At 35.9% G+C, this 16,335-nt stretch overlaps 3 protein-coding genes across 7 annotated transcripts; all 3 read left to right on the forward strand.

Moving 5' to 3' along the window:
- The first annotated feature begins 1,615 nt into the window (after positions 1-1,615).
- LOC149727143 (uncharacterized) lies at positions 1,616-4,802 on the forward strand. The gene is made up of 2 exons (XM_089890562.1): positions 1,616-2,901; positions 2,987-4,802. The coding sequence occupies exons 1-2, from the start codon at positions 2,453-2,455 to the stop codon at positions 3,282-3,284; spliced, it is 747 nt and encodes a 248-aa protein (XP_089746688.1). The 5' UTR covers positions 1,616-2,452; the 3' UTR covers positions 3,285-4,802.
- A 1,485-nt stretch (positions 4,803-6,287) lies between these two features.
- LOC149727144 (HIG1 domain family member 2A, mitochondrial-like) lies at positions 6,288-7,589 on the forward strand. Of its 2 annotated transcripts, none has more exons than XM_089890574.1 (3): positions 6,288-6,480; positions 6,642-6,704; positions 7,010-7,589. In XM_089890574.1, exons 1-3 carry the CDS (start codon positions 6,378-6,380, stop codon positions 7,117-7,119), a joined length of 276 nt encoding a protein of 91 aa, XP_089746700.1. In that variant the 5' UTR covers positions 6,288-6,377; the 3' UTR covers positions 7,120-7,589. The 2 variants fall into 2 exon arrangements, with proteins under 2 accessions (XP_089746700.1, XP_089746699.1); XM_089890573.1 differs by having other exon boundaries at positions 6,292-6,480.
- A 384-nt stretch (positions 7,590-7,973) lies between these two features.
- Positions 7,974-13,355, forward strand: LOC149727145 (uncharacterized). 4 transcript variants are annotated; one of them, XM_089890536.1, is made up of 15 exons: positions 7,978-8,224; positions 8,356-8,481; positions 8,540-8,665; positions 8,741-8,866; positions 9,007-9,019; positions 9,371-9,453; positions 9,861-9,968; positions 10,209-10,282; positions 10,610-10,861; positions 10,918-11,007; positions 11,165-11,277; positions 11,380-11,426; positions 11,712-11,867; positions 12,106-12,150; positions 12,892-13,355. In XM_089890536.1, exons 1-15 carry the CDS (start codon positions 8,204-8,206, stop codon positions 12,895-12,897), a joined length of 1,386 nt encoding a protein of 461 aa, XP_089746662.1. In that variant the 5' UTR covers positions 7,978-8,203; the 3' UTR covers positions 12,898-13,355. The 4 variants fall into 4 exon arrangements, with proteins under 4 accessions (XP_089746664.1, XP_089746662.1, XP_089746661.1 ...); XM_089890535.1 differs by having other exon boundaries at positions 7,985-8,224; positions 10,209-10,300; XM_089890537.1 differs by lacking the exon at positions 8,540-8,665 and having other exon boundaries at positions 7,985-8,224; positions 10,209-10,300.
- Positions 13,356-16,335: the final 2,980 nt, after the last annotated feature.

The raw sequence follows: 16,335 nt of genomic DNA on the forward strand, positions 1-16,335 counted from the left end.
CTGATTGCTCGCCATCGCAGTTTTACGTTTTTATTACACTTCGAAATAACCGTTTAATCCATACATACGTCATAGCGAAGTAATATATACGTAAACATCGCCCCCCAACGTTATTGCACCTTTGTTGGTTTTTCGTCCCGTGTTTCATGACACTGTAAGGTTCACTTTACAATAAGGATGTGTATCTATTAAGCCAAGTTCGGCTTGGTGGTTCAAGGGAAGACGACCATAAATCTTAAACGAATCCTTTGATGTTTAAGGTGCAACCACAACTATAGGCGTGGAACGAGTTAACTGGCTTAGTGGTATATTGCGGTTCTCTAAGTTCAATAAGTGCTGTTTCGTCCCCTACGTAGCTGGATTCAGTTTATTCTGCGCGTTGTCCTGCCAAAGCGAAGTAACCAGACTGTTTATCTAAAAATTCTTTCCCAGGAAAGAAAGAAAGAGATGCAAAGAATATCGTTTTTCATATTGCCGTTAAATTTCTTCGTCAGCAAAACCGTCGTGCAGACATAAACTAAACGCACAAGTACCGAACTTGAGTGGGGACAAAATAACCAAGACGAATCAGCCAAGGCATAGGCATCTCAAGTGCCCCCTAATCTGACTGTAATGTTATGATAAAATCATCGATTAGGGAAATATCGACACCGCATTTTAAAATTCCCCGTAACCTCGGTAGGGAAGTGCTATTGCTATATCGGTGTCCATTACTAGCTGGTAAAATTGCCTATATAGCAGTGCGGTTTATAAGTTAGCCGCCTCGCATTGAACGTATTGCAACGATACCATTAGTACGGGTACCCGAGCGTCTTCCTACACGCAATTATTTAACATCTTATCCGAGATGTGTTCGTTAAAATTTGAGAACGGGCGTTATAAGTTGAGTTTAAAGATTTCAGAACAACATTCTCTCCGAATATTATCGTTGTTTATATATAAATCTCCAACTGTTATGCCGATAATGTGTTTGCAAATTTCAAGAAATACCGCGCCCTGTCCATTTATATGACACAGGTGCTTATTTGTTTAACAGACGTCATTCAAATTGTCCAACCTGGCAATTCATTCGCGGTTTGGTCAGTTTTGCCACGTTTCACGCTAGGGATCGCTAAATTGGGTAATTTCGTCGAATTACTGCAACGCAACCGTCACTTTTGGGGGTTATTTTTGAACCTGTTCCCATCCTCCGCGTGTTATTACTGAGGTGTGCCGTCGCTTTAGTTTAAATCGACCGGCGTGCATGATATTGCTCAAGAAATTAATGTTTGGAAAACAACAACAACAACAAGGGTGCGGCGAAGTGGAAAGGCGGGTTTTTAGAATAATCAATCTCAATAGAGACTGGCTTATGATGAATCACGGTAGGGACAAGCTGCCAGTTCAGTTATTGGACACGTAGCCAGCAGCCAAACGGAAAATGAATCCGTGCCCCGAACGCAACAGCGAGAGCAATTTCTGTTAACACAAAGCGGCGTGCGCCAACAACAAAAATGAACTGATCGTTCAAAGTATAGGGTGCTACACGAACATATTCGCGTCGCGTGCGGAACTATAGCGGCGGTGAGCGAAGAGAAAAAGGCTGGTCGAGGTATTATCATCAGCAGGTGTTTCAGTCGTCGCATTGTGTTCAGAATGCGGTTGAGTGAGTATGGGAGATATATTCAGGAAACATGTGTTTGTATTACCTGCCATGTTAGGATCTATGATAATGCAGTGAAGCAAGCATGGTAAATATTAGCAAACTTTAAGTTGACCTGTTAAAAATAGAAACATTTCGAAGTACTGGACTATAGATAATTAGTTATAGAAGCCAGGAATTCTAAATGCACTGAGGTGTCTTGCGTTGCAAATGGTTTTGCTTCATTTTTGCTGGATTAGCTTAAGATCCAAACAAATACCGTCTCGTTTCTCGCTCGAAATTGTATCCGACCCCTTGCACAGGTTAGCCATGCACGCGCACCCGAGCGCAGAGTAGTGACGTAAATCGATTGTGACGTGGGTAGAAGAGCGGCCTAAGCTTCTCTGAAAATTGAAACACGTTTGTTCTTGTGGCCGGGGTCGAGCGGAAGCGATATCCAGGATTCGGGTAGAGTTCGCAAGCGCCGTGGTTTTACTCACACAGATAAAGAAAGGTCGATAGCCAGATATGGGCCTCTGGCTGCGCATGATACTTTAAACGATTGTGGCCGACCTCGGCCTAATAGTTCATTCTGTCAAAAAACGAATCATTTCTTGAGGTTGGTTATTGTTTAAGGTTATGTCGCCCCATAGGTCAAATGCTTGTTAAATACTTTGAGCGATCGAGAGAACTTGGCAGAGTAGAGAAGGAGGCAGAGTGGCAAGGCGTGTTCGTTTTTATCGAGCTAGTTTAACGATCTCTAAGCGATCGATTCTTTTAAATTTCAGGCAATAAATATTTTATAAGCAAGTTTAAGACTGTAAAGAAAGTATGGGTGTATTTCACGAAGGTTCAGTATTGAACGGAACCTCCGTTGTACGAGACGCAGAAGGAACAAGCCAATGTCTCGGTAACAAGCATCGACCCGACAGAAGACAGAAACCTATCAGACGAAGGAATATGAACACAAAGGAGGTCTGTCCCGATGGGCCGGTGACGTCACTCCAAGATGACGTCATCAACTCTGAAGCCAACACGACGAAAGCTGTTTTAAACGATCAGCTCGCCGGCGGCAGACAAGACTGGCCTGCTTATGAGACGACTAGTTCGTCGGATGAAGCAAATAACAATTGCTACTATGATATGAATCTTGCACAAAAGTGTCATAAAATGCTGCACCAACACGCCGGTAAATCCAGTAGCAGTAAAGTGTTACTTTTTCCTGAGGAAGAATGGGCTCGAAATGCATACGGGATTCAATGGGAAATCAAAATGAACCGGTAAGTTGTTTAGAGCTCTATTTGAAAAAGAATCACATTACAATACTGTTGATTTATCCTAATGCTAACATATTGTATTTTGTAGATGGTGGAAGCGTTATTGTACAATAACCGAACATCGTGCCGGCGGGAGAGCAGCGGTTTCAGCAGTGGGTAAAATCGTACAGAACCGAGACGGCACCCTTACTATACTTGGACGCTTCAAGCGCAACAAGGACCCAGATTTCCGCCTTCATCTATCTGGTCGTGTGACGAAAGACGATTTTGAGCGCGGATACCTGATGACAGGAGCCTTGCAGCTCGGCGACCTGAAAGGTGAAGGTCGGCTTGAGATCACGCATTTTGCCGTCGTCCCAAGGCACCAACAGTCGATAATCAATTGAAAGGGGCGATTAAAACATTGCAAATTGCTGCCTCAATTCAATTCGTTTAACTGGGTTGAAGCAAGCAACGACATTGTTGGAACGGAGTTTGGTATTCGGTAATTAAATATTTGCCAAGCGGCCAACAACAACCAATGTTTCTTTCGGTTACGTAATGGCTTTCCGCAATTACTGTCTGAATAAGTCATGACGCAACCTGATGACGTTATTGGCTTCAAGAAAGAGACGTGTTTACCGGGAGCCGTTAAAACCGCGGCGGTCGAGCCCAAAAGTGAAAGAATTCGAATGACATAGTTTCCACAAATAACCTGGCTCGGTGCGTAATACACAAGGCCTTTGTTTCAGCAAAACCACCCGACCACAAAAGAACTAATTCATTTGGACGTCTGCGGCTGATACGGGTCTGATTAAGCCGATACGCTGGATTAGCATTTCGGGAAGCAGCGACGACAGGCAGATCTGGTATTCAAGCCGCGTATTGGGATTAACACGGCCCATACGCGACTATCTTTTGTTGTTTTCGGCTTTGTGGTAACTTCATATATCAGGGCGTTGACGCGCACGTAGCTTACCCTTCATGTTATGATCAAATTTTAACGGTTTGTAAAAAAATCGATTTCTGCACGCGTGATGACGTCACGATCGTTACCTGATGCCAGTCTGACAACTTTTGATGATCGACATTCGGGAAGCAGGAAAGGGTTAGGCGCATCACTGTCTTTTGCGTCACTCGACACTTACCCCAATAGCCAAGGTCGCTACAAGCACTTCCTTTCCAACTGCAAATGACGCGTAAAATATTTTAACCCGCAGTCCGGGCAGCGCCGAAACATGTTTTCAAGTTTAAACTCTTAATTTCCGATTTTGACCCACCCTTCAGATACATTCCCAATTCCATCACGTTTTTGACAACTCTAAAGCTTTATCATGTGGTGGATACATTTAATTGACCCAGAATCGCTTTCAGATTCTCAGTTTAACTTTTTATGAGTTCCAGATGCTGCTTGTAGTTAATCGTTCGTACTTCAGTGTTGTATTTCTGTTGTCACTTCCGTGTTTCTTGCGCCAGTGGGTATTTCCATTTTAAATGAAAACCACTTCCTTACCTGTAATTTAAAACCCTGGGCCTTCTGTTTACTTCTACAATTTTCGCTGTTTTACCACTTTATACACATATTACTAATAAGCTGGTAAATTCCAAATAGATAAGGTATTATTTACATTTTAACGATATGCTGTCTTTCGGTTTTGGGGGCGTATGTTACCATTTTCTTTGTACGGTTACTTACATTGTAGTTTGTTTTTGACAAAACGTGTCGAAGTCACGATTTAAATTTAGGTATTAACAAACACCAAGGTGGGATTGAAAGATTTTATTGAATAAGTTATTACTTGACAACATGCTTTTTATTTTCTATTGAAATCATCGTCAGTGCTATAAAGTTGTACTCACATATTTCTTTGTTCTTTTATTTCAAGTTTCATTGTCGTTAAAATAAAGAAATGAAATATAAACAACGTCAAGCGTATATATATGTAGCACAATTGAACACTGCCAAATAACAGTCACATTACTACGAGTTGTTCGACTTGAGAATGTTGCAGGTTAAAGTGCTGTTATTTTAGGCGATTATTTTCAGCCGAATACTCCCGATTTAGTTTACGAAAGGTAAAGGTTCAGAAATTCCAACTCGAGATAGACAGAAAGGGGGCGAGTGCAATGAATCAGGAAACAGCTCAGAAAAGCCCTAAAACCGCGCCCTTTCCGGCCGGCGCCGTTTCGGTGGTTCCACATGCTTTAAATGACGAAAGCTAAACAAGGGAGTGACCGTCGAGAAAAATGTTCCGCAAATTGCTATTCCTATTTCGGGGACACTTAGAGTAAAAGTAACGAGGTGGTTTCTATTTTTAAATGAAAACTATATCATGATTTTTGGTTTAGGACATTATTACTAAAGGAAACGTGGTACAGACGCTCCTTGTGGGTTCCTTTACCTTCATGCTATCACGTACGTAGAGGTCATTTTTAATAAACCTAACTACATGTGTTGACTACAGCGAGTAAAAATAATCGTTGAAGAAACGCTCTCGTGTATTAGTCATCGGCTTGTTTAAATGGCGCTAAAAGTGCTATAGCATATACTTTCGTTTTAAAATATGGGTTACAACATACGTTGGTGTTGTACTTATAAAGTGTTGAATAAATGTGTAGTTAAAGAATGATTTGTAATAACTTTTTACAAGGACACTCAGGTCTTTCCATTTCTTTTGTGCACAATATAGCTATAAACAAATTATACAACGGCGGTCGTGCCACTCAAGCTGTATAAGCTTTCTGAGCAGGAAGCTTTGCCATTTTTGCGCTGCGATTTTAAAAGGCGTGATTTCCTTTCTCCCATATGAGCGCACGTTCGCTATATTTTGACCGCAAGGCAACCGTGAAATTCGCTGACAGCTGAAGGTGATAGCACGATTTCGGCTTCGTGTTGTGCCGTACGTCTTGACATGTTTAATAAGTTAACAGGAAACATGTTTTTTAATCTTAATGGGTACAATAATCGAGATAAAAGTTTTTTAAACAACGAATAGACGATAACAACAAAACGACAGTCGTTATAAAACGAAACAACAAATGCAAAAAACATCAGTCATAATCGATTCTGATCGCTTGTTTAAAACAATTAATAAAAAAAAATAGATATTGGAAGTGCTTTTAACTTTAGTATATCTTCTGTTAAAAACCGACGCCAATTTTCTAGAATTCTAGACTGTTTGACGTTTTGCTGATTTAACAGCTCTTTGACGCCACCTCTCGGTTCAGTATATATGATTGTGGATTTTGCAAATATATATGTTTATTGCGTTCAGTGGGTGGTTAAAAGTGTTTTTATTTTATTTGTTTTTTTAAATTTTATTTATTTTTGTTAAAGTTAGTAATTTATAACTAATTTAGAAACGCGCCACCCCGATAGTATTCAAAATACTGGTTGTTACATAGGGTAATTCCCGTGACCCTTCCGGTTTTCAATATTGACCTCTGTTATTGCATAAGCGTATATCTAATATTATAGGCAGGCAACTATCTAGGGTTTAATGTCAAGGAACGCAGGGACGTCGTCACTATCTTGCAAGTCGTTATTCTCATCGGGTAAATCCAGCAAAACAAATCCAGCTGCTGTGGAACAAACTGAAGAAGGTAATTAAAATACATTTTTAACTTTTGTAGTTTAATTTTATTCGGTTTGATAATAGGTTTTGCTTATATCGTTATGTCTATACATTTTGTTAAAGCAATGTTGTTTAGGTATTACAGAATTATTTATCATTTCAGACTTAATCACTTAATATATTCAACAGATTCACAACATTCTATACATATTGCATGCAAAGGTACTCAAGTTAAAGAGGAGTTAGAAAAAGGTAAACATTACTGTTGATATCTTAGACCAATGGTTTTCAAACTAATGTCTGTGGTGCCTATGCATTGTAATCTTGTTTTCTAATTCCGCCTAACATAGGTCATAGGTGTTAAAATTTGTATAAAGTTGGGTGTACGGTATACAGTAAGCCAAACCTGATTTTGAAAATAGGGTATACACTGTACAGTGAAGAAAATATATATGATCTCTAACAGTTGTGTTTCGTTAAAACCTTAATTTAGTGTAAATAAATTATGAGTATATATACACATCTTTATTTAATTTCTTCGTTTGAATTGTTTACAGAAAAGCAAGAGCAGCAAATTAAAGACCTGAAAGATCTTTTGATTACAATTAATCAGGATAACTGGAAGTACAAACCAATTGACGAATTGCTTGGTTTGTCATCTCAGTAAATAAAAAATATGGCGGTTCAAACAGAAAGCACCAAGAAAATGACAAAAGAAGAAATCCTAAAGCAACTTCCTGATGATTTGGAAGATCTGAGCAAATTGTCAAAACTAATAGGACCTCCTTCACCTGAAGACTATAAGCCCATTACGATACCTGAGAAAAAGTCTTTTGGTGGAAATTTTCTTCAGCATTGCAAAGACAACCCTTTTGTTCCTTTAGGTTTGTCAGCAACTGTGCTTTTCCTATTTAATGGGCTCAGGCACATGCGTTTGGGAAACCGACAGCAATCTCAAGTCATGATGAGAGGACGTGTTATGGCACAAGGTTTTACCATAATTGCTTTAACCTGTGGTGCAGTGTACCAAAGTGCGTTCAAGTCAAAGAAAGAATGAAGTTTTAAATCATCCATTGTTTTATTTTTCTGAATAATGTGTGAATATAAAGTCGTTTGCTGAATACATATTTGATCCAATTGTTTGTTGTCTTTTTTGTGAACGTGATTATGTGTTTGTTTATGGCTAATATTTTGGAAAACCCATTACTTATTTATGGAAAATCCACTGTTAAGTGTCTTGTACGCAGACACATATAATGGTATCAAGCATTAAACCCAGTAACGTTCGTTTACAATGTGAGTGAGTCAAAATGCCAGACCGCAATAGCAATAAACGGTATAAAACGCGTATTTGTTTTGCCTGCCAAGCGCCGAAAACTAGTCATGATTGGAATAGGGGAGATAAAAACATCTAAAATCTTGCAATTATTTGAATTGTCGATTTCTATTTTTTACTTAGCGCTGATTGGTTCAGAACCGCGGCCACGTTTTGATTAGGCGCCTTAAATCAGATTCATGAAAAATTTTCGTTTTTTTTGTGGTTCTTTTGATTTTCTTTGTATATGCGGATCATTATTTTAGTATAGAAACTGTTTATAGAGTTCTAATCGTTTTTAAAAGTTTAAAAGAGTAAGAAATTGTTGCTAAAATTATTACCCGTTTCTTTTCTAACTGAATAATGAAACTAGGTTTTTTTCCGCCAAAGGTGGTACTAGGTTTATGATTCCATATGAGAAAAGAAAATAGATATTATGGAGACAAATGATGAACAGGTACAAGCTAATTTTCTAATAGCCGGTTTTGATTTAGTAACGGTAGATATTATAAACCCAAATTTTCAATATTTTAGTAATAAATCTAATAAACATACTGTCAATACTTATATACTGTTGCTGCTTTTTAGTTAGAAAACTTAGCTGAACCAACTTCTATCAACGAATTGCAAGAATTCATGAAGTCCATGTATCATGCAGTAACTCAACTTTGCGGGTCTACATACACTTTCATTCTTTGTGGTTTAGAATGGCAGGTAATGCGTGTGTGTTTCTACAGTGTATTACTTTTTTTACTTATTACTGCTTCTTTAGCTGAAACATTTCATTAGTCATCCATATGTGACTGACATTCAAGATTTCCTAAAATCAAAGTTGTATGTTCTAACACACGTTCGTCGAGCACAAATCGACTCTTACCTACGTGGATTAACATGGCAGGTGAAACATAAAAAAAGCAGTAAATAATTGTGTTAAACTGTTAAACAATATCATTGAACTAATACTTTTTTACAGCTTGAAAAACTCATTTGTCAGCCTTATGTTAACTACATTGAGCAATTCTTAACTGTAAAGCCGCATTTAGTAAATCGTGTTCGACGGCCTGAATACGAAAACATGTTTCAGGGAATAGCATGGGAGGTAAACATTCCTTCAATATGTAATTGTATATATATAACTCCACTTTAAAGCTTTTTTTAATTGCTTAAAACCTATTTGGAATCAAACTATCCTTGTTTAAACTTTCGATAACTAATAACCAATAAACTTTGACTTTGCAGGGCATATTGAAAGGTGACAAACAAAAGGTCTTGTGCGTTTTGATAACAGTGAAGTATTTATTTAACCGAAACGATCAAAGCGGAATAAATGTGCTAATAGAAGCTGGACTACTTGAAAATTTGGGCACATAATTATTAATTATATATATAACACTATTATATACATACTTTATTTATGCTCGAGTGGGGGAATTAGGAATGGAACTGATTTAAAAAGGATTGTTGATTTATATTGTGATCTTATTTTTTTAAATACTTGTAACATGGACAGCATACTTTCCTAACCAAGTTCCCTAGGTTAATATTATGTTTTATTGTTTTAGAGTACTTTGGACTTAAATAGATTTTTTTAATATATATACAGGCATGATATTAGAGTATTTTACACGAACAGAAGATCAACTGCTTGTTTCAACTCTTCTTCCTTCATTACTTTACTGCATTACTGTGAGTGTTTTCCTCTGTAAAAACAAAAAATGCTTTTCTACCATTCGAAAGTATAACCTTTCCGAATTTTTGACAAAATCCGGGTCACCAAAGAAATGAAAACTTAATAATTAATTTGGTAAATGCAATATAATTAGACTCTACTTGTTTGTACATAAAGGTATAAAACTGGAGTACAAAACCATTAAGATGTCATCCCTGTTGTAAAAGATGGGATGACATGTCTTCCCAGGCACTATTACATCTATTGTAGTGTTTTAAATCCAACAATAGGCCCTTTTTATACGTTTTAGAAGTTGGCCTATAACACTTCTGTTGCAGCAGAAAATAAATGTACATATTAGGCTATGAATTATATTTATATATATATATATATATATGTATATGTTTTTTTACTAATTTGTTAGACTGTAATTGCATTGAAAAACAACAGACATCTGTGGTTTCAACATAACTGCCATCCATTTCTTCTATTCCTTTGTAAAGATTACACCAATGTAAAACACAACAGAAAGGTAATTTCTATTTAAACTATATTCCTCTTCTAAGTGTTGGTATGGTAATATAGTCATATTGGTAAATGTATAACATATGTGTTCTGTTTTTTTTGCATCAAATTAGAATCTACTTTTTGCTGTGATCTATAACTGAAAATGTGACTAAGACATAAAATTGTTTTTTAATAAAAAAATCAACCAGGACAAGTGTTGAGTTGATAAGATAAATCAATGTACTAACCATGCTTATATGTTTAGGTTGTTGACGCATTTAATGATATCTTAATGTCATTGTCCACACGTAGCATGAAGATAGTCCAAAGTTATAGTTGGTTAGTAGACAATATAATGTAAGTTGCAGTTTGTATTTTAACAACTTGTATATTTTTTATTTAAACCTAATTTTTTTAAATGCTATTAATGTATAATGGTTGAGTTTGACTTAGTTATCCTTGCCAGCCGGATTTTTATTATGGCTAACAACTTAGACATTCCATAAGTTACCACTTGGTTGGAACCGTTAGTGTTTTGCCAAGGACGCATACAGTGACAATGGTAGCAGACTAGCAGCATTCACCATTCCTGATCCCCTAACATCTGGGCCACAGGCAGCACCACCTCATAATACAGGTTTTTAACTGTTCTTACCTTTATTACAGTTTCAAAATTCTTTTGAACCTCAAACACTTTGGTAATCATGATCTCATAGGCGGAGTAATTGAGCAGATAATGCAATTGTATCCAAGTACGAATTTCGAGCAAAATATTCTATCCTGGAGGAATAATGCTGAAACCACATTTCTTTTGAACTACAGTGATATTTATAGCGAACACAATTATTCAGTAGTGGAAGGTGATTTGGCGTTTATGCATGATGATACAAACAGTTCAACGAACTCCACAAAAACCAGGTAAAACAAGAGTAATCAAGTTTTATGACCTCATTTAACCGTTTTTTTTTCTCAAGGAATGGTGGTGAAACTACACTTGTCTTGGATTACGGTGATATTTATACCGAACACAACTATTCAGTTGCACAAGGTGACATGACGTTCAGGTATAATGATACAATTAATGCTGAAATCTCAAAAAGCACTAAATAAAAGAATATATCGTTTTTATATGTTGGTTTTATTATTATAAATTCTCTCTTAAATTAGAGTTTAACAACGATTTAAAAAAAAAAAGCAAAAACCGACTTGATTTTATTCCAGAAGCGAAATGAGAGCAACAGATGCAAAGGAAGATGAAGCAATCGTGGGGAATCAGTGGGATGAAGATGATGTGTTTAGAATAGAACAAAGGCATTGCTCTGGCAGAGAATCAAGTCATTAATTTTTTTTAATTGTCTGAATTGGATGTGTTACTTGTGTTAGCACCAAACCTTTTAAATTATTTTAAAATGTATTATGTGTGTTTTTTTTTCTAGGAAAGCGTCAAATTACATCCGAGTCATACGATGCAGATGGAAATGATGTATGCAAAGTTAAAATTACTATTTTACTTTAACAAAGTTTTGTAAAACACAAATGTTCACAGATACTATAAATTAGTAATTATGTAATATATATTCTCATAGTACTTTTAAGCGTTTAAGAATTCCAGATCTTGCCCGCTCACCCTACCATCCTAAGTTTGGCTCCTGTTTTGCATGGCAATGATATGTATAAACAAACTGCTGTGATTCTGCAAAGAAATATTATCACAATTGAATGTATTTCCCAACCTTGAATATAAGTTATTATACTACTCTTCTTTTAGGCAAGTGGTAAACGCATAAGGGTAAATAATTTCACACAAGATGAGACACTGCCACAAGAATGGTCAAGATCTAACACAACGAATCTATCAGAATCACCCTGGTTTGAAAGGAACAATACTAAAGATATTGCAACATTTGTCAAACAAGAATTAAAGGTTAATTGATTCAAATGCTTTATAAAAAATGTCTTTATTTGAAATGGTTTGGTTTAAGGTACATAGTATGTCTTACACATTAATAAATGTCATAAATGACATACCATTGGAATTGTTTTATCCACTTTAACCAAATGATTGTAATCAATTTAAAATTCCAGTTATACTCAGTCTATCTTGTTTCAAATGAGTTTACTTTATTTATTATAATTATCGTTACCACATTTTATATAAACAGAGGTTAAGAAACCGAGCAAAGAGAATCTCTACATCTTCGGAAATGGTAACCTAACCTTAATTTGTTGTGTACATAACATTTTATGACTTTTATACGAATTATGATAAATAATTATCCTCACTTGGCGAAGCCACCACTGTTGTTATACAGGTGTTCTCGGCTTTTGTAAATATTTGTAAAGAACATAGTCAATAATCATTACATAAAAACTGAAGTGGTTACTTGCAAAACCTATACTAGGTAAACAACAGAGATTCATTGTCTTATTATGTATATATATTTGTTTTACAATAGGTGTTTCAGCTTATATTTACTTCTTAAGGCATTATTTTATTGAATTTACTGTTACATTATTTTGCATTTTTTGCCTAATTTGCTGTTACTGAAACTTCTAAATAAATGTTACTGAATATATTATAGCATAACCACTTCATAATATGAATTTTACTAAGCCTACTATAACAGTGGATTTAATACCTGCAATCGTACACCAAAAATTTTACTATTATCATATAAACCAAACTTTATCCTTTAATAAGCCTTTAGTTGCAATATGATCGTGTGATAAAATCTCTTGGTTTACCTTGCTTTATTGAATTTAATAAAGTGTGGTATTTTATAAAAAATCCTTGGTTTTTCCTGCTTAAGGAGTTGAATATTGGTTCGTAATATAGTATTTTATAAAAGAGAAATTCCTTTGGGTGATTCTGGAAGGGGATAATCTTAACTTTTTGTGATCTATTAAACTGCCATTATGTAATGAAAAAAAATGTTGTTGTTTTACAGAAATGATTATGTTTTCATTTATTCATTCATGAAGACATTTGTTTAGTCATTAAACAAAAAGGAACGGAAAATGCTGTTTAAACAATGGATATTTTTTATTTTAATTTTCTTGGTATCAATCCTTGATGAACTTTATTTAACATTGTTTGGTTTATATTTTCCATTATGCTGTGCTATCCTTTTTTACATTGCAGTTGTATTTTTTGTTTCTAACATCCCGTCTGAAGCCTTTGTTGGTTTTGCTCAAGTTTCTTTTATTATTGGACAATTTTTTATCATTTTATATGAACCCTTATGTTTGTGTGCTGTGCTATTATTTTACAATGCAATTTTGTGTTTGTTGTCCACCACATTCAGCATCGTGATCTCTGTTCTCTACGGGTATTTTGTTGTTTTCATATTATTTAGCAATCATACCTCTAAGTTGAAACCCTTGTGTTTAATAAATGCGCCTTATCACAGTGGCTAAATCGCTCACGAAACCAAAGGTTCTTATGTTACCGGGTGCTACGGCGGGTAAAGCATTGTGCGCGTAGCCATATTAGTCCCAGGGCAAGGAACTTTATTTCAATCCAGTGGTCTCCAATGCGTTGTCCAAGTTTGACAACCATACGTGAAAATACAATTACCCACAAAGTTGCACACATGTTACGTTCGGGCACTGGGTGTTAGAAATATGGCACGCGTGTTATAAAAGGTCGGAATTACGCGAGGATAAACAATCAGCATTTGTTCCTATCTACTATAGTAATACTGTGGAGTAAGGTAGAACATCTTCAGCAAATATTATTTAAATATCCTGATCTTGTTTTAACCAACTAGCAACGGTCTATAACTCTATGGGAATCGTAAGGATACGGTTTTATAATTCTTTGAATGTTCTATGTTTACTACCAAATGGGACAAGAAAATAGAATGAAAAGTGTGTCACATCTTCCCTACCCTGCTATAAATTGCAATATTAAACTTTGGCTAAAAAAAGTTCGTTGGATAAATTCCTCGAGGACCAAAGCTGTTACACCGAATGGTTGTATATCAATCAATGTAAATCATTCAAACTTTTCGTAAATTATTTAAATTTATCAACATTCGTAGTGGTATGCTGTTGTATACGGCACAAGCCAAGCGCGCAGCAAGTATAAACACACCGTGGTCCTGGGGCCACGAACGTTTACGCCGGTTTCATGGATATCACAGATCAAGATAAGAGTCCGGTCAAACTGGCTCTGTCCTGAAGAGAATCGAATGCATTGCTACAGTGGGTTAGCAGACCTAGCATAGCGGCGTAAATACAACAGGATGTCTTAAACGTCGAAGCGACAAAACTAAATCGTATTTTAAGCTAGCCAGGATTTAATTAAAACCGATGTTAGGGCATTGTAATTCAGCGGTTACGGTAAGTACACATTTTATGAGCTACAACAAATTATGCTGCGATTAATTCATTAGAGAAAGAGAGATGATTAGTTTTAATTTGTCTTGATTAAGTGTTGGTATAATCATAATACTTGCTCATAAGAAAATTAATAAAGTATGAACGAGCTAGGCCGCACACTACGATATTTACATTGTTAGTTGTATTAAGCTAAATTCCTGCGCCGAATTACGAGGAAACAGTATCGGTAAATCCCGTTCAAAACTAATAATTACTACGCGGGCGCCTGCAGAAACGTGCGCCTTGTCGTTACATGAGAAATCCAGACTACAAGCTGTTGGGTTATGTGCTATGCAGCTGGAGAGTTAAACTAATTGATTCTAATTCGACGCGTTGTACTAGCTGATACCCTTCACGGTGGTGGTCATTCATTTCGTAGTGTCTAATATGAGGTTTCAAAGCGGCAGTGATTGAAAACGTGTCATCTATTTTGGTATAGGTCATATATTTAGTAATACTTATGATATTTTATTTAAAAAAAGTTTTACTGAGTAGATAAAAAGCCAAGTTCACCAACAAAGTTACATACGTGGAAATTCGTAAGCTGGCACGAGATGTATGAAACAGAACACCCGTGTTTCATAACGACTGTTATCTGACAATGCGAGGATAAAGCAAGTTATATTCATCAACTTTGAAGGGCTACAGTAGATGAGAATGGTGTAGCAGGTAATGTCAGTGTACAACAGCATGGCTTGACTTGTTTGTTTTGGTGGGATATCAACGGATTAAATTAGAGCTAACGATATAGCAGGTCTCACTTCAGACGACTGTTATAAACTACGGCATAAACAGTTGATATATTATTGGTGATACATCACGGCGATTACTCTCGGTTTTTGCGGGGATGTTGTTACACTACACGTGAGAAAAGAATAGATTGCGGAACGTGTTTAATATATAGTAGAGTGGGGGAAGATGGGACACCTTTTCATTCTATTTTCTCGGCCCATTTGTTGGAAAAAGAACATTCAAAGAATTATAAAGCCGGATTCTTACGACTCCCATAAACCGTTGTTAATTCTTTAAAACATGATCAGGATATTTGTATTATGTGCTAAAAGTGTTTCATCTTCTCCCCACCCCACTATATATATATAAATATGTTTGTGTGTGTGCTTTTAACGTTTATACAAAAAAACCACAGATTGTAGTGTATTTAAAACTTATTTGACGATAAATATATGAACGTGAGAATTAGTCAAAAAAAGTTGCGGGTTCTGGTTTTTGCGTAAACAGTTTAAAATGTTACGTGTAGTTTAGTTTAGCATTTATATAAATAAATATATATAATTGCTAATTATGATATGGTTTGTCTATATGTGATGTAACCTTTACGTGTAAATTGTTTGAACAGGTTAAGCTGATACAGTGATATATGTGTATGAAATCATCGGCGTTTCTCCGTTCAGTAATCACCTATATACGGCAAATATGGCAACTGTGGCGTAAATTCCAGATCCTTGACGAACCATTCTCCGTAAAATCTCAATTATTTATAAAATATGACAGAAATTAGATGTTATTCACCTAATAATTAAACTACTTAAAACCGACAAAATTTTACGTTGGAAATTTTGGTGAATAATTTCAACGTCCTATTAATTGCGAATAAATCTAACTCATACTATTTAAATTGATAAGACCATCATCGGAAAGCAGACTGAATATTATTTCTCATAATCATAACCTATACTGATTGGTAATATCCGGGTTGACTGTAATCAACTACATTCTTGTCGCTTTAACTCAATTAAGATCTCGCATTACGCGTAATATTCGGCTACTAAATTTGACTTCTCCCTTAACTACTACAATTATAATTCTAGCTCGTTTGTCTTTGTCATATTTGGTTACTGTAATAAATATTGCAGGTGTTTCGTCAGTTTCATTTAAAGCGATCATAGGCTAACCGCTGGTCTATTTCTTGTAGACTATATACGGTATTACCTTTTGGTTTTTAGTTTTTGATGGTCATACAAATGCCACGGTAAAAAGGAATATTAACG

The sequence above is a fragment of the Ciona robusta genome, chromosome 12 (assembly GCF_009617815.1).
Source record: "Ciona robusta chromosome 12, ASM961781v2".
Classification (NCBI taxonomy): domain Eukaryota; kingdom Metazoa; phylum Chordata; class Ascidiacea; order Phlebobranchia; family Cionidae; genus Ciona; species Ciona robusta.

Excerpts from the sequence above, each read along its gene's own strand:
- LOC149727143 (XM_089890562.1), top strand. The coding sequence starts at position 2,453 with ATGGGTGTATTTCACGAAGGTTCAGTATTGAACGGAACCTCCGTTGTA. Across the intron at positions 2,902-2,986 it reads TGGGAAATCAAAATGAACCG|ATGGTGGAAGCGTTATTGTA; the intron begins GTAAGTTGTTTA and ends TGTATTTTGTAG.
- LOC149727144 (XM_089890573.1), top strand. The coding sequence starts at position 7,129 with ATGGCGGTTCAAACAGAAAGCACCAAGAAAATGACAAAAGAAGAAATC.
- LOC149727145 (XM_089890535.1), top strand. The coding sequence starts at position 8,204 with ATGGAGACAAATGATGAACAG. Across the intron at positions 8,225-8,355 it reads TGGAGACAAATGATGAACAG|TTAGAAAACTTAGCTGAACC; the intron begins GTACAAGCTAAT and ends GCTGCTTTTTAG. Across the intron at positions 10,862-10,917 it reads ACGAACTCCACAAAAACCAG|GAATGGTGGTGAAACTACAC; the intron begins GTAAAACAAGAG and ends TTTTTTCTCAAG.